Source organism: Scyliorhinus canicula, chromosome 2, assembly GCF_902713615.1.
Source record: "Scyliorhinus canicula chromosome 2, sScyCan1.1, whole genome shotgun sequence".
In the NCBI taxonomy this organism is placed as follows: domain Eukaryota; kingdom Metazoa; phylum Chordata; class Chondrichthyes; order Carcharhiniformes; family Scyliorhinidae; genus Scyliorhinus; species Scyliorhinus canicula.
The window spans coordinates 104,163,319-104,177,967 of NC_052147.1; the positions used below are offsets into that span (position 1 = coordinate 104,163,319).

The 14,649-nt window shown below is 47.4% G+C and overlaps 1 protein-coding gene across 1 annotated transcript in view; it reads right to left on the minus strand.

Annotated features, from left to right (window-relative positions):
* Positions 1 to 4,434: 4,434 nt before the first annotated feature.
* LOC119956817 (C-type lectin domain family 18 member A-like) overlaps positions 4,435 to 14,649 on the minus strand; it is a 75,664-nt gene continuing 65,449 nt past the window's right edge. The window contains exons 8-12 of the mRNA XM_038784269.1: positions 13,084 to 13,190; positions 9,467 to 9,596; positions 7,090 to 7,186; positions 6,706 to 6,797; positions 4,435 to 5,634 (exon numbers count right to left, since the gene is read on the minus strand). Coding sequence (XP_038640197.1) covers positions 5,606 to 5,634; positions 6,706 to 6,797; positions 7,090 to 7,186; positions 9,467 to 9,596; positions 13,084 to 13,190 — 455 coding nt within the window. The 3' untranslated portion in view covers positions 4,435 to 5,605. The remainder of the gene's footprint in view (positions 5,635 to 6,705; positions 6,798 to 7,089; positions 7,187 to 9,466; positions 9,597 to 13,083; positions 13,191 to 14,649) is intronic.

Genomic DNA, 14,649 nt, shown 5'->3' on the forward strand with positions numbered 1-14,649 from the left:
CACAGCCAGAACCAGCGACGGTGCTGCGAGCTCAAGTCCGAGGATGACACAGATTTCCCATCACTGCTGTCGCCAACACCCTCCACCATCCCAGAGATATTCACCTCGGTTGGGCACTTTAGTGAAGAGTCTCCTGTGATACTTTCTGGTGCGTATCACAAACATAGCCTGATACAGCAGGTGCAGGCAGGAACTCCCGAGGGGGCGGACGGTCGGAGGGCGGGCCGGCCCCAGGGACTAGCTGCCATCCAGATGGGGTTTGGGCTTCTGGAACAGACACTCCTATCGATCGTGGAGATGCAGTCACGGAGCCAGGGACTACATGAGGGGTTGTCCGTGAGCACCCAGTACCTGCAGGTGTTGTTGGAGAAGTCCAACCACGTGCAGCAGCAGGATGTGGTGACGAACATGCGTGCCACCCAGGCCAACATCGTACAGGTGGCCTTGGGGCAAGAGTTTCCGCTATGGGTCAGCATGCCCAAGGTCCGTGGTTCTTTGTGCAGGCGGTGGAGAGGCCTTCTCACAGGAAGCCATGTGCCAGAGCCACCTGGACAGTGCAGCGGCGTTCTTGAGCATGGCCCAGTCATGGCTGAGAGCATCAGCGGCATTGCCACGGCACTGGCCGATGTGGTGCAGATACAGAGGGAAGTGGTCCAGTCCAAGAAGATGGTGGCACGTGACAGCGTGATGTGTCCCAGTCCAAGGCAGAAGTGGTCCACTCCCTGTGTTTCATGGCCGCGAGCATGCAGACCCTGGTCAAGGCAGGGGGCCTCCAGGAATGGCAGCGCCAGGTGGCGAGGGAGCCTCAGGGGTTAGCTTTGCTCGCATCCCTGTCCCATGGAGTAGCCCTGGGGCCATCAGACACCTTGAGAGGGGAGGTTGTGATGGGGTCCGGGCCGGTGACTCTTGCAGGGGAGGTGCCGGCACACAGCAGCACCCCAACCCCCACCCCACCTGTCCCTGGCACATCTGGTGGGCAGCAGGCATAACAGGGTGGCACCATGCCACCTGGGACACCCAAAGAGCAGCCAGGCCCATCCAGGCACAGTCACCCAGAAGACGCCCGCCAAAGGGGATCCAGATCGAAGAGCGGGAATCACAGTAGGCCACCTCCACTCCTGATGTACGGACTGGGGGTCCACCTAGACATAGCGTTAGACCCGATAAGGCCAGAAAAAAAGACACCAGTTAAGTTGTCATGGGTGCAGGGCACAGTTTAGTGATAGGGGCAAGGGCACAAATTTGAATATATGCTTGAACACTAAACATCTGTGCACAATGTGGTAACCAGCCTCAGTGCTCTGTCAGATGGGTGTAAGGGGTGGGCTGCTCCGAGCTGGCCGCAGAGGGGCAGCGGGGTGTGGGGGGGGGGAATGGATGGATGGTGTGGGTCGGCTTGGCTGAGGGGCCACAGTTCAGCCAACGCTCATCGCTCCGGTGTCCCAGTTCATCCCCTGCCCCACCACCATCCCCACCTCCGCCACCTCAGAGGTTCGATGGGATTGTGTAATGGAATGGAATGCAGAGGTCACCCAGGTGAACGGTGGAAAGTGCTATCGTGGGCAGGAGTCAGACGCTGCCAAACAATGCAGAGCACCAGAGCTCAAAGTGCGGGAGAAGCGCCGAATGGCCACTACTGACATTTTTATTGAGATTGCCAGCCGCTGCCACCTTTTAATTGAGAAGGAATGAGGCTCTGTGTAGTCTTCTGGCCAGATGCGGCAGCAGTGCTCAGGTCATGTGCCCTGCACATACACTTGACATCAAGCACCCTGTATTTATGTGCTTTTGGTGCCAAATCATGAAGCTACTTCCATTTTCTAGTTGCTGGCAAGCAAGGCAAGAGGACTGTGAAGATGAATCATTTTCTTATAAGTAAGAGACGGTCAGACACAATTAGGCAGTGTATCTACTGGCCAGAATCTCACATCTGAATCTGTTGGAGAGATCTGCACAGGAGAGTCCAGGGTTGGACAGAGCAATGCGAGTGCTAGCTCTGTACAGAGCTCCAGGGCCTCTGGTTATCGGCCTACAAGGAAAAAACTTAACTTCGGAACAAAGCAGTATAAAGATGATTTCTTGAGTTATGGTTTTGTCAATTGTGTCAATGCAAATAAAGATGTATAGCCCATGTGTGTTATATGCAGGGAAGTGCTGGCAAATGAGAGGAAAAGTTTCAGATTTTGAAAGAGAAGTGGTGAGTGAAACATTCCTTTTGAGGTTGAGACCCCAGAGTCAGTTATTAACTTACAGTTGACTCCAAATGAAAAGACTCCCATGCTGCACCTGAACTGTAATACCACATTAAAACATGGCAAAAGCCCATGAGACTGTAGCATTCTGGAGCAGCATCTTCCAGGAGTATCCAATGCTGAGTAAAACAAGCATGTTGTTGTCATTGCCCTTTATGACAACCTAAATGTGCGAGATTGGATTTTCCATCTCCACAAAGGAAAGATGGTACAAAGGAACTGGCTGAAGTCTGCATCTGATATGCACATTGCTGTCTCCTGCTCGGAACCTGATTGGAGTGAGATTATGAGGACTAAGCAGACTCTCCTTTCGCATTAAAGATAAACGAATGTGTGTCACGAAGATTGGTTGGCATGGGCCCCAAAGATCAGCCAGTTGGCAAAAGTGGGTCCCGGAAAAAATGTTTGAGAAACACGGGACTATACTGTGCCCCATTACAACCATGTGCGTTTTCATTCCCCCCCACTTGAATGGTACCCTTTACTATCGTGCCATCGTCAGTCTACTCATCCATCATGGAGACTAAAATTAGAGGTTATAAATATTAGATAGTCGCTAATTAATCCACTGGAGAATTCAGGAGAAGCTACTTTATTCAGAGCTAGATTGCAGAACCTGCTACCAGACGTCATACAAGCAAATGGCATAACTGCATTGAAAAGAAAGCTAGGTAAGGACACAAGAGCAAGAGAGAAAGCAATAGGGAGGTTCGGAGATAAGTTTAGATGAAGAAGGGTGAATGGAGGGTTGAGTGAAGCAAAAGTACTAGGGTGGACCAGATGGGCCGAATGGTTTGTTTCTGTGTAATTTACAGTGTAAACTACAACTTCTGTGTAATTCCATGCGATGGGCAGCAGGGTAGCATGGTGGTTAGCATAAATGCTTCACAGCTCCAGGGTCCCAGGTTCGATTCCCGGCTGGGTCACTGTCTGTGTGGAGTCTGCACGTCCTCCCCCTGTGTGCGTGGGTTTCCTCCGGGTGCTCCGGTTTCCTCCCACAGTCCAAAGATGTGCGGGTTAGGTGGATTGGCCATGCTAAATTGCCCGTAGTGTCCTAAAAAAAGTAATGTTAATGGGAGGGTTGTTGGGTTACGGGTATAGGGTGGATACGTGGGTTTGAGTAGGGTGATCATGGCTCGGCACAACATTGAGGGCCGAAGGGCCTGTTCTGTGCTGTACTGTTCTATTCTATGTTCTATGTTACCCTTCGACAGTCAAAGACCTTGCCCCGTTCAGGCTGACATCCAGGAAATGAACCAGGAACCAGGAGGTCGAGGGCAATGTCAGAGGCCTCTCATTTTAAAATAAATAAAATAATATGTAGCAATTGTGGGAATTTTTCAATGCAGTTCAGAACATTATTTGTCACTGGAAAATATCTCATTCCACCCGCACTACTGCCAATGAGCAAGGAATAGAAGTACCAAGGAACAGATATTGCTTTATTCAGACTGGGAGCAAATGAAGGTCAGCGAGCACAGGGATAATGGGTCTCTAGAGAATTAGGACTTGCTAATTGTGGTGAATGTATTGCATTAACCATTCGCCATGTATGTCACTGTATCACCCTGTTGCCCATGTGGGCTCCATCTATGGACCATTGTACGGTATTACCTGGAATGTATCTTGTTGGGGCCTGTGTGGGCTTTGCCCCTGGCTCCTCCCCCTTGAGGGGAGGTATAAAGAGCAGTAGCCCTGTAGGCTCTCACTAGCAGAACAGTCGCAGGCAGGCACTGTTCTAGTCGATTAAAGCCACTGTTCACTTCAACTCTCTGTTTTGCGTGAATTGATGGTCGCATCAGTAGTACTTTTAGTTAGCCTAACTGTGTTTTGGAAGAAAAATGACAAAAGCTGTGGGAAGGAGAAAGGAGGCAGGCAGAAGCAAACTTTAGCATTTTCATGTTGATCAGATGTTGTAAATGGGTTTAAGAGGCAGTCAAGCACAATTCTGGAGATAGAGAGAGGACAATGGGCTTGGGGTTGAAGCCAAGTAGTCTGGGACTGACTGAGGGAAATGTGATGAGTTTCTTGGTCTGAGACAGTCTTTCCTGTTCTTAACAATGGTAAGCCCTTGGAAAAGAGGGAATGACACTGTGGTGTTCGAATTCTCTGGCAGACTTCTCGGACTGTTGTGGTGCGAATGTTAGTTATCTCATTTTTAATTCTGAACTAACCATTTTGGTAACATTTTAAAGTCTTTATTTCACATTTATATACAGCTGGTTACACTGCTTACAGGCTTGCCTTGCTTATTCCATAGTGACTTGTTGACATCTTGTTCTGTGGTAGTAGTACTGCCCTCTTAAACCATCCAATGTGCTAGCACCAAATATAAGTGGTGAGGGCTGCAAACCAGTGCTGCTCACAATGCAGCCAGGAGGGGAGTACGACAGGGAAGTATACACACACGCACACACACATGCATGTGCACTCAAACACACACATGTGCACACACAAACATACACGCACACTACACACATACACGTGCATGCATACACATGCACACATACACATATGCACACACACACATCTACACCCACACATGCGCGTGCACACATGCATGCACACACACACACACACACACACACACGAGTGCACATAACCCATACTCGCACGCACACACATATACATGTGCATGCACACAGACATGTGCAGGCGCACACGTGCACGCATACACATGTACACATACATGTGTGCACACACACATGCAAAAACCACACACACAGGCATGCAGGCACGCACATACACACAGGCACTCAGCAAAACAATGTAATGAGCAGAGGCAGGCTTAACATTCCAGAGTGTGTGAAAGGGACCTAACTACAATATATCTGTCTGCCAAGGTGGCACATTTATTGTTTTATCGCTACTCCCTCAGGAGAAAGGTTCTGGGCAACTGTCCCAACATGGACCAGGAGCTAATCACAACAGAACACTCACCCTCTAGCACAGTATTCAGTGGTGAAGTATTCCTGAGAGTGAACACTATTGTGACCTCTGCTCTATTTTACATGCACGGAGGCCAAGATTACAGACACGTTAACTTTTGAACCAAATCTGTTTCTGAGATCTTTTGAACCCCAAAGGCTCGAGAATAATTCTTCTTTCTCTTGTTCCTTGTACTGAATGAGGGGGCCCTGTTATAACACAGGGGTTTCAATCCCAGGGCACACTACGTTACTACATTCAGGGCGGCCGGATCAATGCCAATTGGCCACGAAACTGAACCTTCTTTTCACTGTGATTCAGTGCCGACAGTCCCACATCCTAAACTATTGCAGTGGTTAGTTCAGTTCAGTTATAAAGCGAAGCTGGTTTCAACTCTCTCCACGGAAACATAATTGACGTCTCAGTCACGCCCACTGTGCAACGTGCTTCTCACCTGGAAATAGAAGAGATAACCTGATTACATTTATTGCCTCTTAAATTTACTTCTCCTTCCACCTCATAGGGGCTGGTTTAGCACAGTGGGCTAAACAGCTGGCTTGTAATGCAGAACAATGCCAGCAGCGCGGGTTCAATTCCTGTACCAGCCTCCCCAAACAGGCTCTGGAATGTAACGACTAAGGGCTTTTCACAGTAACTTCAACAAAACCTACATGTGACAATAAGCGATTATTATTATTATTATACAAGTCGGGTTGTATTCACGAAATACGGGCCATATCCGCTTCTGTCTCAGGTAGAGTGGGTGCCATTTGGTATTTTACAAACACCCAAGAGGGCAGGCCAAGCCTCAGTTTAATATCTGGATGGTTGGCTCCGACAGTGTCGCACTCCCTTGGTATTGACACTGGGAGCATCAGCTTGGATTATGGGTTCAAGTCACTGGAGTAGGACTTGAACTCACAACCTTCCGAATGAGAGGGGAGAGTGCTACCCATTCAGCCATAGCTGAAATTCAGCTCGCATCCCATCTCGGTAAGTAAATGAATATGGTATTCCATAAAGTCCACCGCTGACATTACTGAGACACTTTAGGGCGTTTAATATTTTCAGGGCACTTTTCACTGGCTGCTGGACATACTGCAGGCTCAGCTACAGGCTTATAGACAAGAGTGTGCCACAACAGTTGACAGATTCCATCAGCAACAGAAGGTCCATTAGCTATCTTAACATTACAACATTTAAAGTCCCCTTCATTTAGTCAGTAAGAGACTGACAACAGAGAGAAGAAATGATGGCATCCCAATAGAATATGTTGTTGTGTCACTGAAGTGGCCTGTTGCTTAGCAACCAGAGGGCACTAGGTCCCAAACGCACAAAACATGCCAGGATGGGCAGGCTGGGGAGCACTGGGTGCTTGGGGGGGGGGGGGGGGGGGGGGGTGATGGTTTCAGAACATTGGTCTCTCGGCAGCTCATTATTGCCCCTCAGCAGCCAATTCTCAGTGTACCCTCTTTCATACTGTACCAGGACCTGATCAACTTCACGAGTAAGAGATGGTACTCACTAAACTGGCAGATGTATCTGTTGCGGGTCTTGCATCGTTGGTCATTCCAATTAAAGGCACTCGAAAGCTGCAGCTCAACACAGTTTCCAAACCTGTTGGCAATAAAAGGCAGTCCAGTGAGCTGGATTGTGATAAACCATAGGGGAATTATACTGTGTAGGTGTCCCATCCAATTGCTGTAAATACGGCAGTGTTCACTGTGCCACTAATACTGGAGGGGTCACTCTCACTGCTACCTGAATATGGGAATATTTCCCTTGGCCTGTATTATTGCGCTGCGTGTTAATGTTCTCTGTCAATGTCACAAAGCTATGTCCTTCCACCATCACACCTCCTCATTGCAGATTCCTGAGTTAATGGTGTGATGTTGACTCGCTCACTTACCCCTGATTATCCGGCTGCCCAAACGCAAAACTGGAAAAAGTGGGAAGTTCCCCAGAGTCCCAACGGAACGAATCTCTCGATGTTTTATATGTCAAGCCTGAAAGCAGTAAAAAGAGCCAATTACCTTCACGCAAATAAATCAGATTTGTCTTTATCCACTGACTATCTCTATTGTCACACTGTCACTCAGTAATCCCTCCCCCAGCACCCTGTGTTACTGACTGTATCTCTACTGTATTGATGTTAATCCAGCTCCCACACACTTTCACTCCGTAACCCCTCCCCCAGCACCCTGTGTTACTGACTGTATCTCTATTGATGTTAATCCAGCTCCCTTACACTGTCACACAGTAACCCCCTCCCGCAGCACCCTGTGTTACTGACTGGATCTCTATTGATGTTAATCCAGCTCCCTCACACTGTCACTCAGTAACCCCTCCCCCAGCACCCTGTGTTACTGACTGTATCTCTATTGATGTTAATCCAGCTCCCTCACACTGTCACTCAGTAACCCCTCCCCAGCACCCTGTGTTACTGACTGTATCTCTATTGATGTTAATCCAGCTCCCTCACACTGTCACTCAGTAACCCCTCCCCCAGCACCCTGTGTTACTGACTGTATCTCTATTGATGTTAATCCAGCTCCCTCACACTGTCACTCAGTAACCCCTCCCCCAGCACCGTGTTACTGACTGTATCTCTATTGATGTTAATCCAGCTCCCTCACACTGTCACTCAGTAACCCCTCCCCCAGCACCCTGTGTTACTGACTGTATCTCTATTGATGTTAATCCAGCTCCCTGACACTGTCACACAGTAACCCCCTCCCCCAGCACCCTGTGTTACTGACTGTATCTCTATTGATGTTAATCCAGCTCCCTCACACTGTCACTCAGTAACCCCTCCCCCAGCACCCTGTGTTACTGACTATCTCTTGTGGTGAATGTGATTCACACCGGACTATAATCTGTATACAGTAGTCCCCCTATATAACGCGGGTGTTGGGGTCCAAGACAGCCACCCGCGTTGCATCCGAGCCGCGGATATCCACGATGGGGGTTTTAAATTTATTTTAAAATCTATGCATATGCTTCCCATTGTGAGTCTACGGGGGGCGGCTCACACAGCCTTATCTTTGAAACTGACATGCAGCGCAGGGTGCAAGCGCGTGCGCGTGGGGTGCAGACAACAAGACCTTGTAAGTTCCTGGTAAGTTTCTGCGGGTTGTTTTAATTAGGTCCACGATGGGGGTTTTAAATGTATTTAAAAATCTATGCATGCGCTTCCCCGTCAGACAGGTCAGACCCCCGTAGACTCACAATGGGAAGCGCATGCATAGATTTTAAAATAAATTTAAAACCCCCATCGTGGATCTAATTAAAACAACCCACAGAAACTTACCAGGAACTTACAAGGTCTTGCTGTCTGCACCCCATCTGCCGGACGCGCTTGCACCCTGCGCTGCATGTCAGTTTCAAAGGCAAGGCTGTGTGAGCTGCTCCTCTCTCACTGAATCTCAGTGAGGAGCAGCCAGCAGTGTCAATTTCAGCCGGCAGTGTCAATTTCAGCGGCCGGCTCACTTTAATCCGGAGAGGGAAGCTGACAGTTGGGGTCCATAAGCCCCCCCGCCGTATATCGCGAACCACGGTATTGCGGAGCGCGGTATAACGGGGGACTACTGTATACATGTGTCTGTATTGTAAGTGCAGTTGCACTACCTGTCCTCCAGAGGGAGTAGCTCTGGGAATGCTCGAGTTGTATGGGCCTTCTCCCTTGGCTCTGCCCAGGACTCCTCCCCCGGAAGCTGCTGTATAAAAACTCAGTACCACATGGTCAGCCGGCCAGTTCACCTAAAGTTCAATGGCTAACCGGCTGGCTCTATTGTGAGTATATTAAAACCGCTATTCTAATCCTATAAGCACGTGTCCATAGAATTGTTGGTTCCAACATCTCTAATGATGTTAATCCAGCTCCCTCACACTGTCACTCAGTAACCCCTCCCCCAGCACCCTGTGTTACTGACTGTATCTCTATTGATGTTAATCCAGCTCCCTCACACTGTCACTCAGTAACCCCTCCCCCAGCACCCTGTGTTACTGACTGTATCTCTATTGATGTTAATCCAGCTCCCTCACACTGTCACTCAGTAACCCCTCCCCAGCACCCTGTGTTCCTGACTGTATCTCTATTGATGTTAATCCAGCTCCCTCACACTGTCACTCAGTAATCCCTCCCCCAGCACCCTGTGTTACTGACTGTATCTCCACTGATATCAAACCAGCTCCATCACTCTGGAATTTATGTAACAAACTGAGAATACCAGGAAGCTGATGCAGAGGTAATCAATGGGGATGGGAAGTGATTTGATTAAACTCACCAATCCAGAAGTTACGTGTTTCAAAATCTGGGTCAGTAACCTCATTCGTATTCTCTAATTGAGTGAGATAAAAAGCCATAATATCTTGCACCTTTTGATTTTTAACTTGTGCTAAAATCCCACCTCGCTCCTAAGAAAAAATGAGAAGAAGGATGGATTTATTTATATGTTTACCATATTTTAGCTTGCAACTAGCAGGAGACAGTTTAACATTTGTGCCATACTTTACAGTCAGGCACCCTACTTGATATAGAACAGGTTAAATACGGAATAAATCTCACAGAATCATAAAATAATATAATTATTGTCATTAAAGTGCCATTGGAAGGTATCCAGCCAACTGAATCGGTACCAGCTCCAAACCTACCTCATCAAATATCTCCCAGAGCAAGTTTAGCAATGGGTTGGATAGAGAGTAACTCCTCCTCGATACTGTCCCCATCAAACACTCTCAGGACAGGTAATGCACAGGGTTAGATAAAAAGCTCTCTGAACACTATCCCATCAAACTGTAGCCATCTGAGATGGCCACCTGCAAAGAACCATGGGAATTGTGGCCAACCCAGAACTCAGACAGATACAGAGCTTGTGTGAATTTGCAACCCAGATAGCTAGACCTGATCGAAACCCCCGTTTGTTTGCATTCTAATGGCCCATTTCCCCAGAACAATAGGACTGCACTCAAGAAACCGATACAGACACAGACTGATCGGAGCCACCCCACTTTACTGAGAGAGCCCAACCGCCAAGGTCAATGACCGCTAAGGACCAGCCCAGCCACCAAGGCACCCGTCCCTTTCTTGGCGAAAATCAAAGGCAGTGATCAAAGCCTGTCGAATTATTGGGTTCAAGATTAAGGACCGCCCCAAAGAGCACGAAACCCTAGAGGGATAAAAAGAGACACAGCCATGGACCCGGCCTGTGCCAGCCTCTTTTGGATCCGGCCTGTGCCAGCCCAACTGCAGCATAACGACCAGACAGCCAAGTTCAAGACCAACGATCGCTACCTGACGGCTGAGCCCAGCAGAGACAGAGCCACTTCTTCAAACCAGCCACATGAGATCAAGATAAAGGCCTTATCAATCTGCACACTGCCGGTCACCCTGAAGTTATGTATAGGTTATTGTAGCTGATAGTAGAAATTGTGTTTGCATGTCGAAGTAACCCTCGTGTGTAAATAAATCATCTTTTGAACTGACTAACTGGTTGCGTGGTCATTTGACCAATACACAGGAAAGTCCTGTGGTTCAGTAAGAGAAATAGAAACACACAAAGTATTGGTGATGCTGTTGGGACATAACATCATATCATAAATAGAGCAAACTTATTAAAAAGGGCAACAAAACACTCCCAGAGCAGGTACAGCACAGGGTTAGATAGAGTAAAGCTCCCTCGTCACTTTCCAATCAAACACTCCCAGGACAGGTACAGCATGGGGTTAGATACAGAATAACTCTTCCTCTACACTGTCCCATTAAACACTCCCAGGACAGGTACAGCATGGGGTTAGATCCAGAATAACTTCCCCTCGACACTGTCTCCATCAAACACTCCCAGGAAAGGTACAGCACTGGGATAAATACAGAGTAAAGCTCCCTTCCAATATTCCCATCAAATACTCCCAGGAAAGGTACAGCACTGGGATAAATACAGAGTAAAGCTCCCTTCCAATGTTCCCATCAAACACTCCCAGGAAAAGTACAGCACTGGGATAAATACAGAGTAAAGCTCCCTTCCAATGTTCCCATCAAACACTCCCAGGAAAGGTACAGCACTGGGATAAATACAGAATAAAGCTCCCTTCCAGTGTTCCCATCAAATACTCCCAGGTGTGGAACAGCACAGGTTACCTACAGATTAATGATCCCTCTTGACTATCACCATCAAACACTCCTAGGACAGAACAGCAAAGATTAGATGCAGAGTAAAGCTTCCTCTATACTCGGGTTTTTCAAGTGTGGTCCCGACCTGTGGGTGGGTTGCGGGTGCGTGTCAGGATGGTTGCAAAGCAATCTGTCGCACAGTACACACGGTGGTCCTGATCATGGGAGGAGCACCCAATGGTTACTCTGGCATTTTATATTGAGAATGGCGGCTGTTGCCAAATTTTGAATGAAAATAAACTAGCTTGTGTAGTCTTCTAGTGAGAGGTGGCAGCAGAGAACAGGTCACGCGTCCAGTAGGTACAGCTGATGTCAAGCTCCCTCCATGTACGTGGGTTGGCACCAAATCAGGCAGCAGAGTTGCTTCCATTTTCCAGCTTCTGGCAAGAGGACTGTGAAGCTGGATCGTTTTTTGAAAAGTAAGAGAAGGCCAGAAACACACATAGACAGTGCACCTATTGGGCCGGATCCCACAACAGAATCTTCTGGAGGGAGTTGCACAGGAGAGTCCTGGGCAGGACAGAGCAGAGCTAGTGTTAGGCTCTGTACAGAGCTCCAGGGCCTCTGATCAACTGTCTAGAAAGAAGAAACTTAACTCAGGAACAAAGCAGTATAAAGATGATTTCTTGAAGTCTGGTTTTGTCAATTGTGCCAATGTAAACGTGTTTTATATGCAAGGAGGTACTGGCAAATGACAGAGAAGTTTCAAATCTTGAAAGAGAAGTGGTGGGTGAAAAATTAATTTTGATATTGAGACCCCAGAGTCAGTTATTAACTTAGAGCTGATTCCAAATTAAGACTACGCTGCTATAGCTGACATGTGATGCCACATTAAAATCACACCAAAAGCCCATGAGGCTGTCAGCATTTCCCAGGAGTATCCAGTGCTGAGTAAATCACACATTTTGTTGCTATTGCCTTTCACCATGAGGTTAAATTTGCTGTTTTCATAAAAATGAAGACGGCACAAAGGAACTGGCTAAAATCTGCGTCTGATATGCACATTGCCCTCTCCTCCTTTAAACCTGATTCAAGTGAGATTGTGAGGACTAAGCAAGCTCCCCTTTTGTATTAAAGATGATGTAGAGATGCCGGCGTTGGACTGGGGTGGGCACAGTAAGAAGTCTTACCACACCAGGTTAAAGTCCAACAGGTTTGTTTGGAGTCACTAGCTTTCGGAGCGCAGCTCCTTCCTCAGGTGCGTCTCCTGATGAAGGAGCTGTGCTCGGAAAGCTAGTGACTCCAAACAAACCTGTTGGACTTTAACCTGGTGTGGTAAGATTTGTATTGAAGGTAAGCGAACGTGGCATGTGTCACGATGGTCAGCCGGCGTGGGTCCCAAAGGTCAGCTGGTTGGCAAATGTGAGTCCGGGAAAATAAGTTTGAAAAACACTGTTCTATACTCTCCTCATTAAACGCTCCCAGGCAAGGTACATTGCAGGTTAAATACAGAGTAAAGCTCCCCCTACACTGGGGCGGGTGGCACAGCACAGGTCATATATAGAGTATGTTTCCCTCTACAAAATAGATCCATCAAACATTTCCAGGGCAGGCCCAGGACAGAGTAGATGTGAAGTAAAACTACTACATTGTCCCCATCAAACACTCCCAATGCATGGACAGCACTGGGTAATACAGAGTTAGGGTCCCTCTACACTGTGTCGTTCGACACACCGCAGGGGTAGGTTCAGAGAAACTTTAAGGTTCAGCGAGCCTGTTTTCTTCTGCTGTTACCTGACATTTGTTCTTGGCTCCATAATATGTGTCTGCTTCCGGCGAGACCATGAAGCAATCCCCGTCAATCCGGATATCACAAGTGTGAAACGGAAACTCCATCTTTTCTGGGAAGAAAAAGCCATGCAGGAATTAGGAATTAAAAGGAAAGATTCACAGGGCAACTGGCAAAGCGCAGGACTAATTTGGATAGTTCTTTCAAACAGCTAGTAGAGACACGTTGGGCTGAAGAGCCACTTTTTCTCCTGTCTGATTCTATGGTGTGATCCGACATCTTGGATTCCGATAGAGTTTTCTGAGGTGAGTGATTCGTCACACAGGACAGGGCCAAGAAACTTGTCAAATATTTTTATTTAAAAAACAAAAAATTTAGAGTACCCAATTCAGTTTTCCAATTAAGGGGCAATTTAACGTGGCCAATCTACCTACTCTGCACATCTTTGGGCCGTGGGGTCGAAACCCACACAGACACGGAGAAAATGTGCAAACTCCACACGGACAGTGACCCGGGGCTGGGATCGAAACTGGGACCTCGGCACCATGGAAGCTGTTTGCTTGTATGATTCGATGATACCCCAAATTTAAAAACGAGCATCCAATCATTTACCAATCAATTACAAATTCAGATTGTTTGAGAGACAGATCAGTCAGCAGAGTAGAAAACAAGGTATGAAAACTATTTAATATCACTAAAAACGATGATGATGATTGGAACTTCTCTTTGCACACATGCACTTTACCGGGTGGGTTATACCAGGCTTGTTCAACCTTTTCACATGGAGGGGGGTCCTCATTTCAATGAGCAAATTCGGAAGGTTTGGCACAACATTAAACAGAATTTCAAAACTAAAGGTTGAAGTATTAAAGCAATGAAGCGATAATTTAAAAATATAATTAGTAAATAAGGATGACTATTAGAGTGTGATAGGGTAGGTGTATGTGTGTCCAGCTCAATCCCAGTGCTCACGCACCCTCACCCACTGTGTCACTATCACTCTCTAGGGGCCTCTGCTGGCAACTCTCTGATACTACAATAGAACAGCAATTAGGATAGGAGAGAGATTTAGATCGTTGACCTCAGATTACAGGAAGCTCCTCATTTCATTGAGCATTTGGTCCAGTATGTCTGCACTTATCCTCATATCAGAGGCACATACAGCTTCTTCCCGAAGAATGGCAGTACATCCAGCCGGATACTCTAACGGCAACGGCGGCGAATATGGAGACCCTGAGGAGGTTCAGACCTGTGCACGTGTGCGATACTTACTCTGGGCACTTAAATTTGCAATGGGGAGAATTACGCTGCTTAGGCCCAGCGGAGAATGTCCCCAACTTGGAGACTTGACTCGATGCCTGGAACTTACCCAGACATTTATCCCAAGATACCCCTGCTGTTAATTGCAGATTTAGAACCTGAGATGGCAATGATTAACAGCGGAAGCTGTATCGGGATAACCTAACTGTTGACTCTCATCTTGCTCCAAATTTCTCTAATTATTTAATTAATCTCTAAACATTCTCTGCTGATGACTCAAATATTTGTTTTACAATCTTCCATCAGGAACA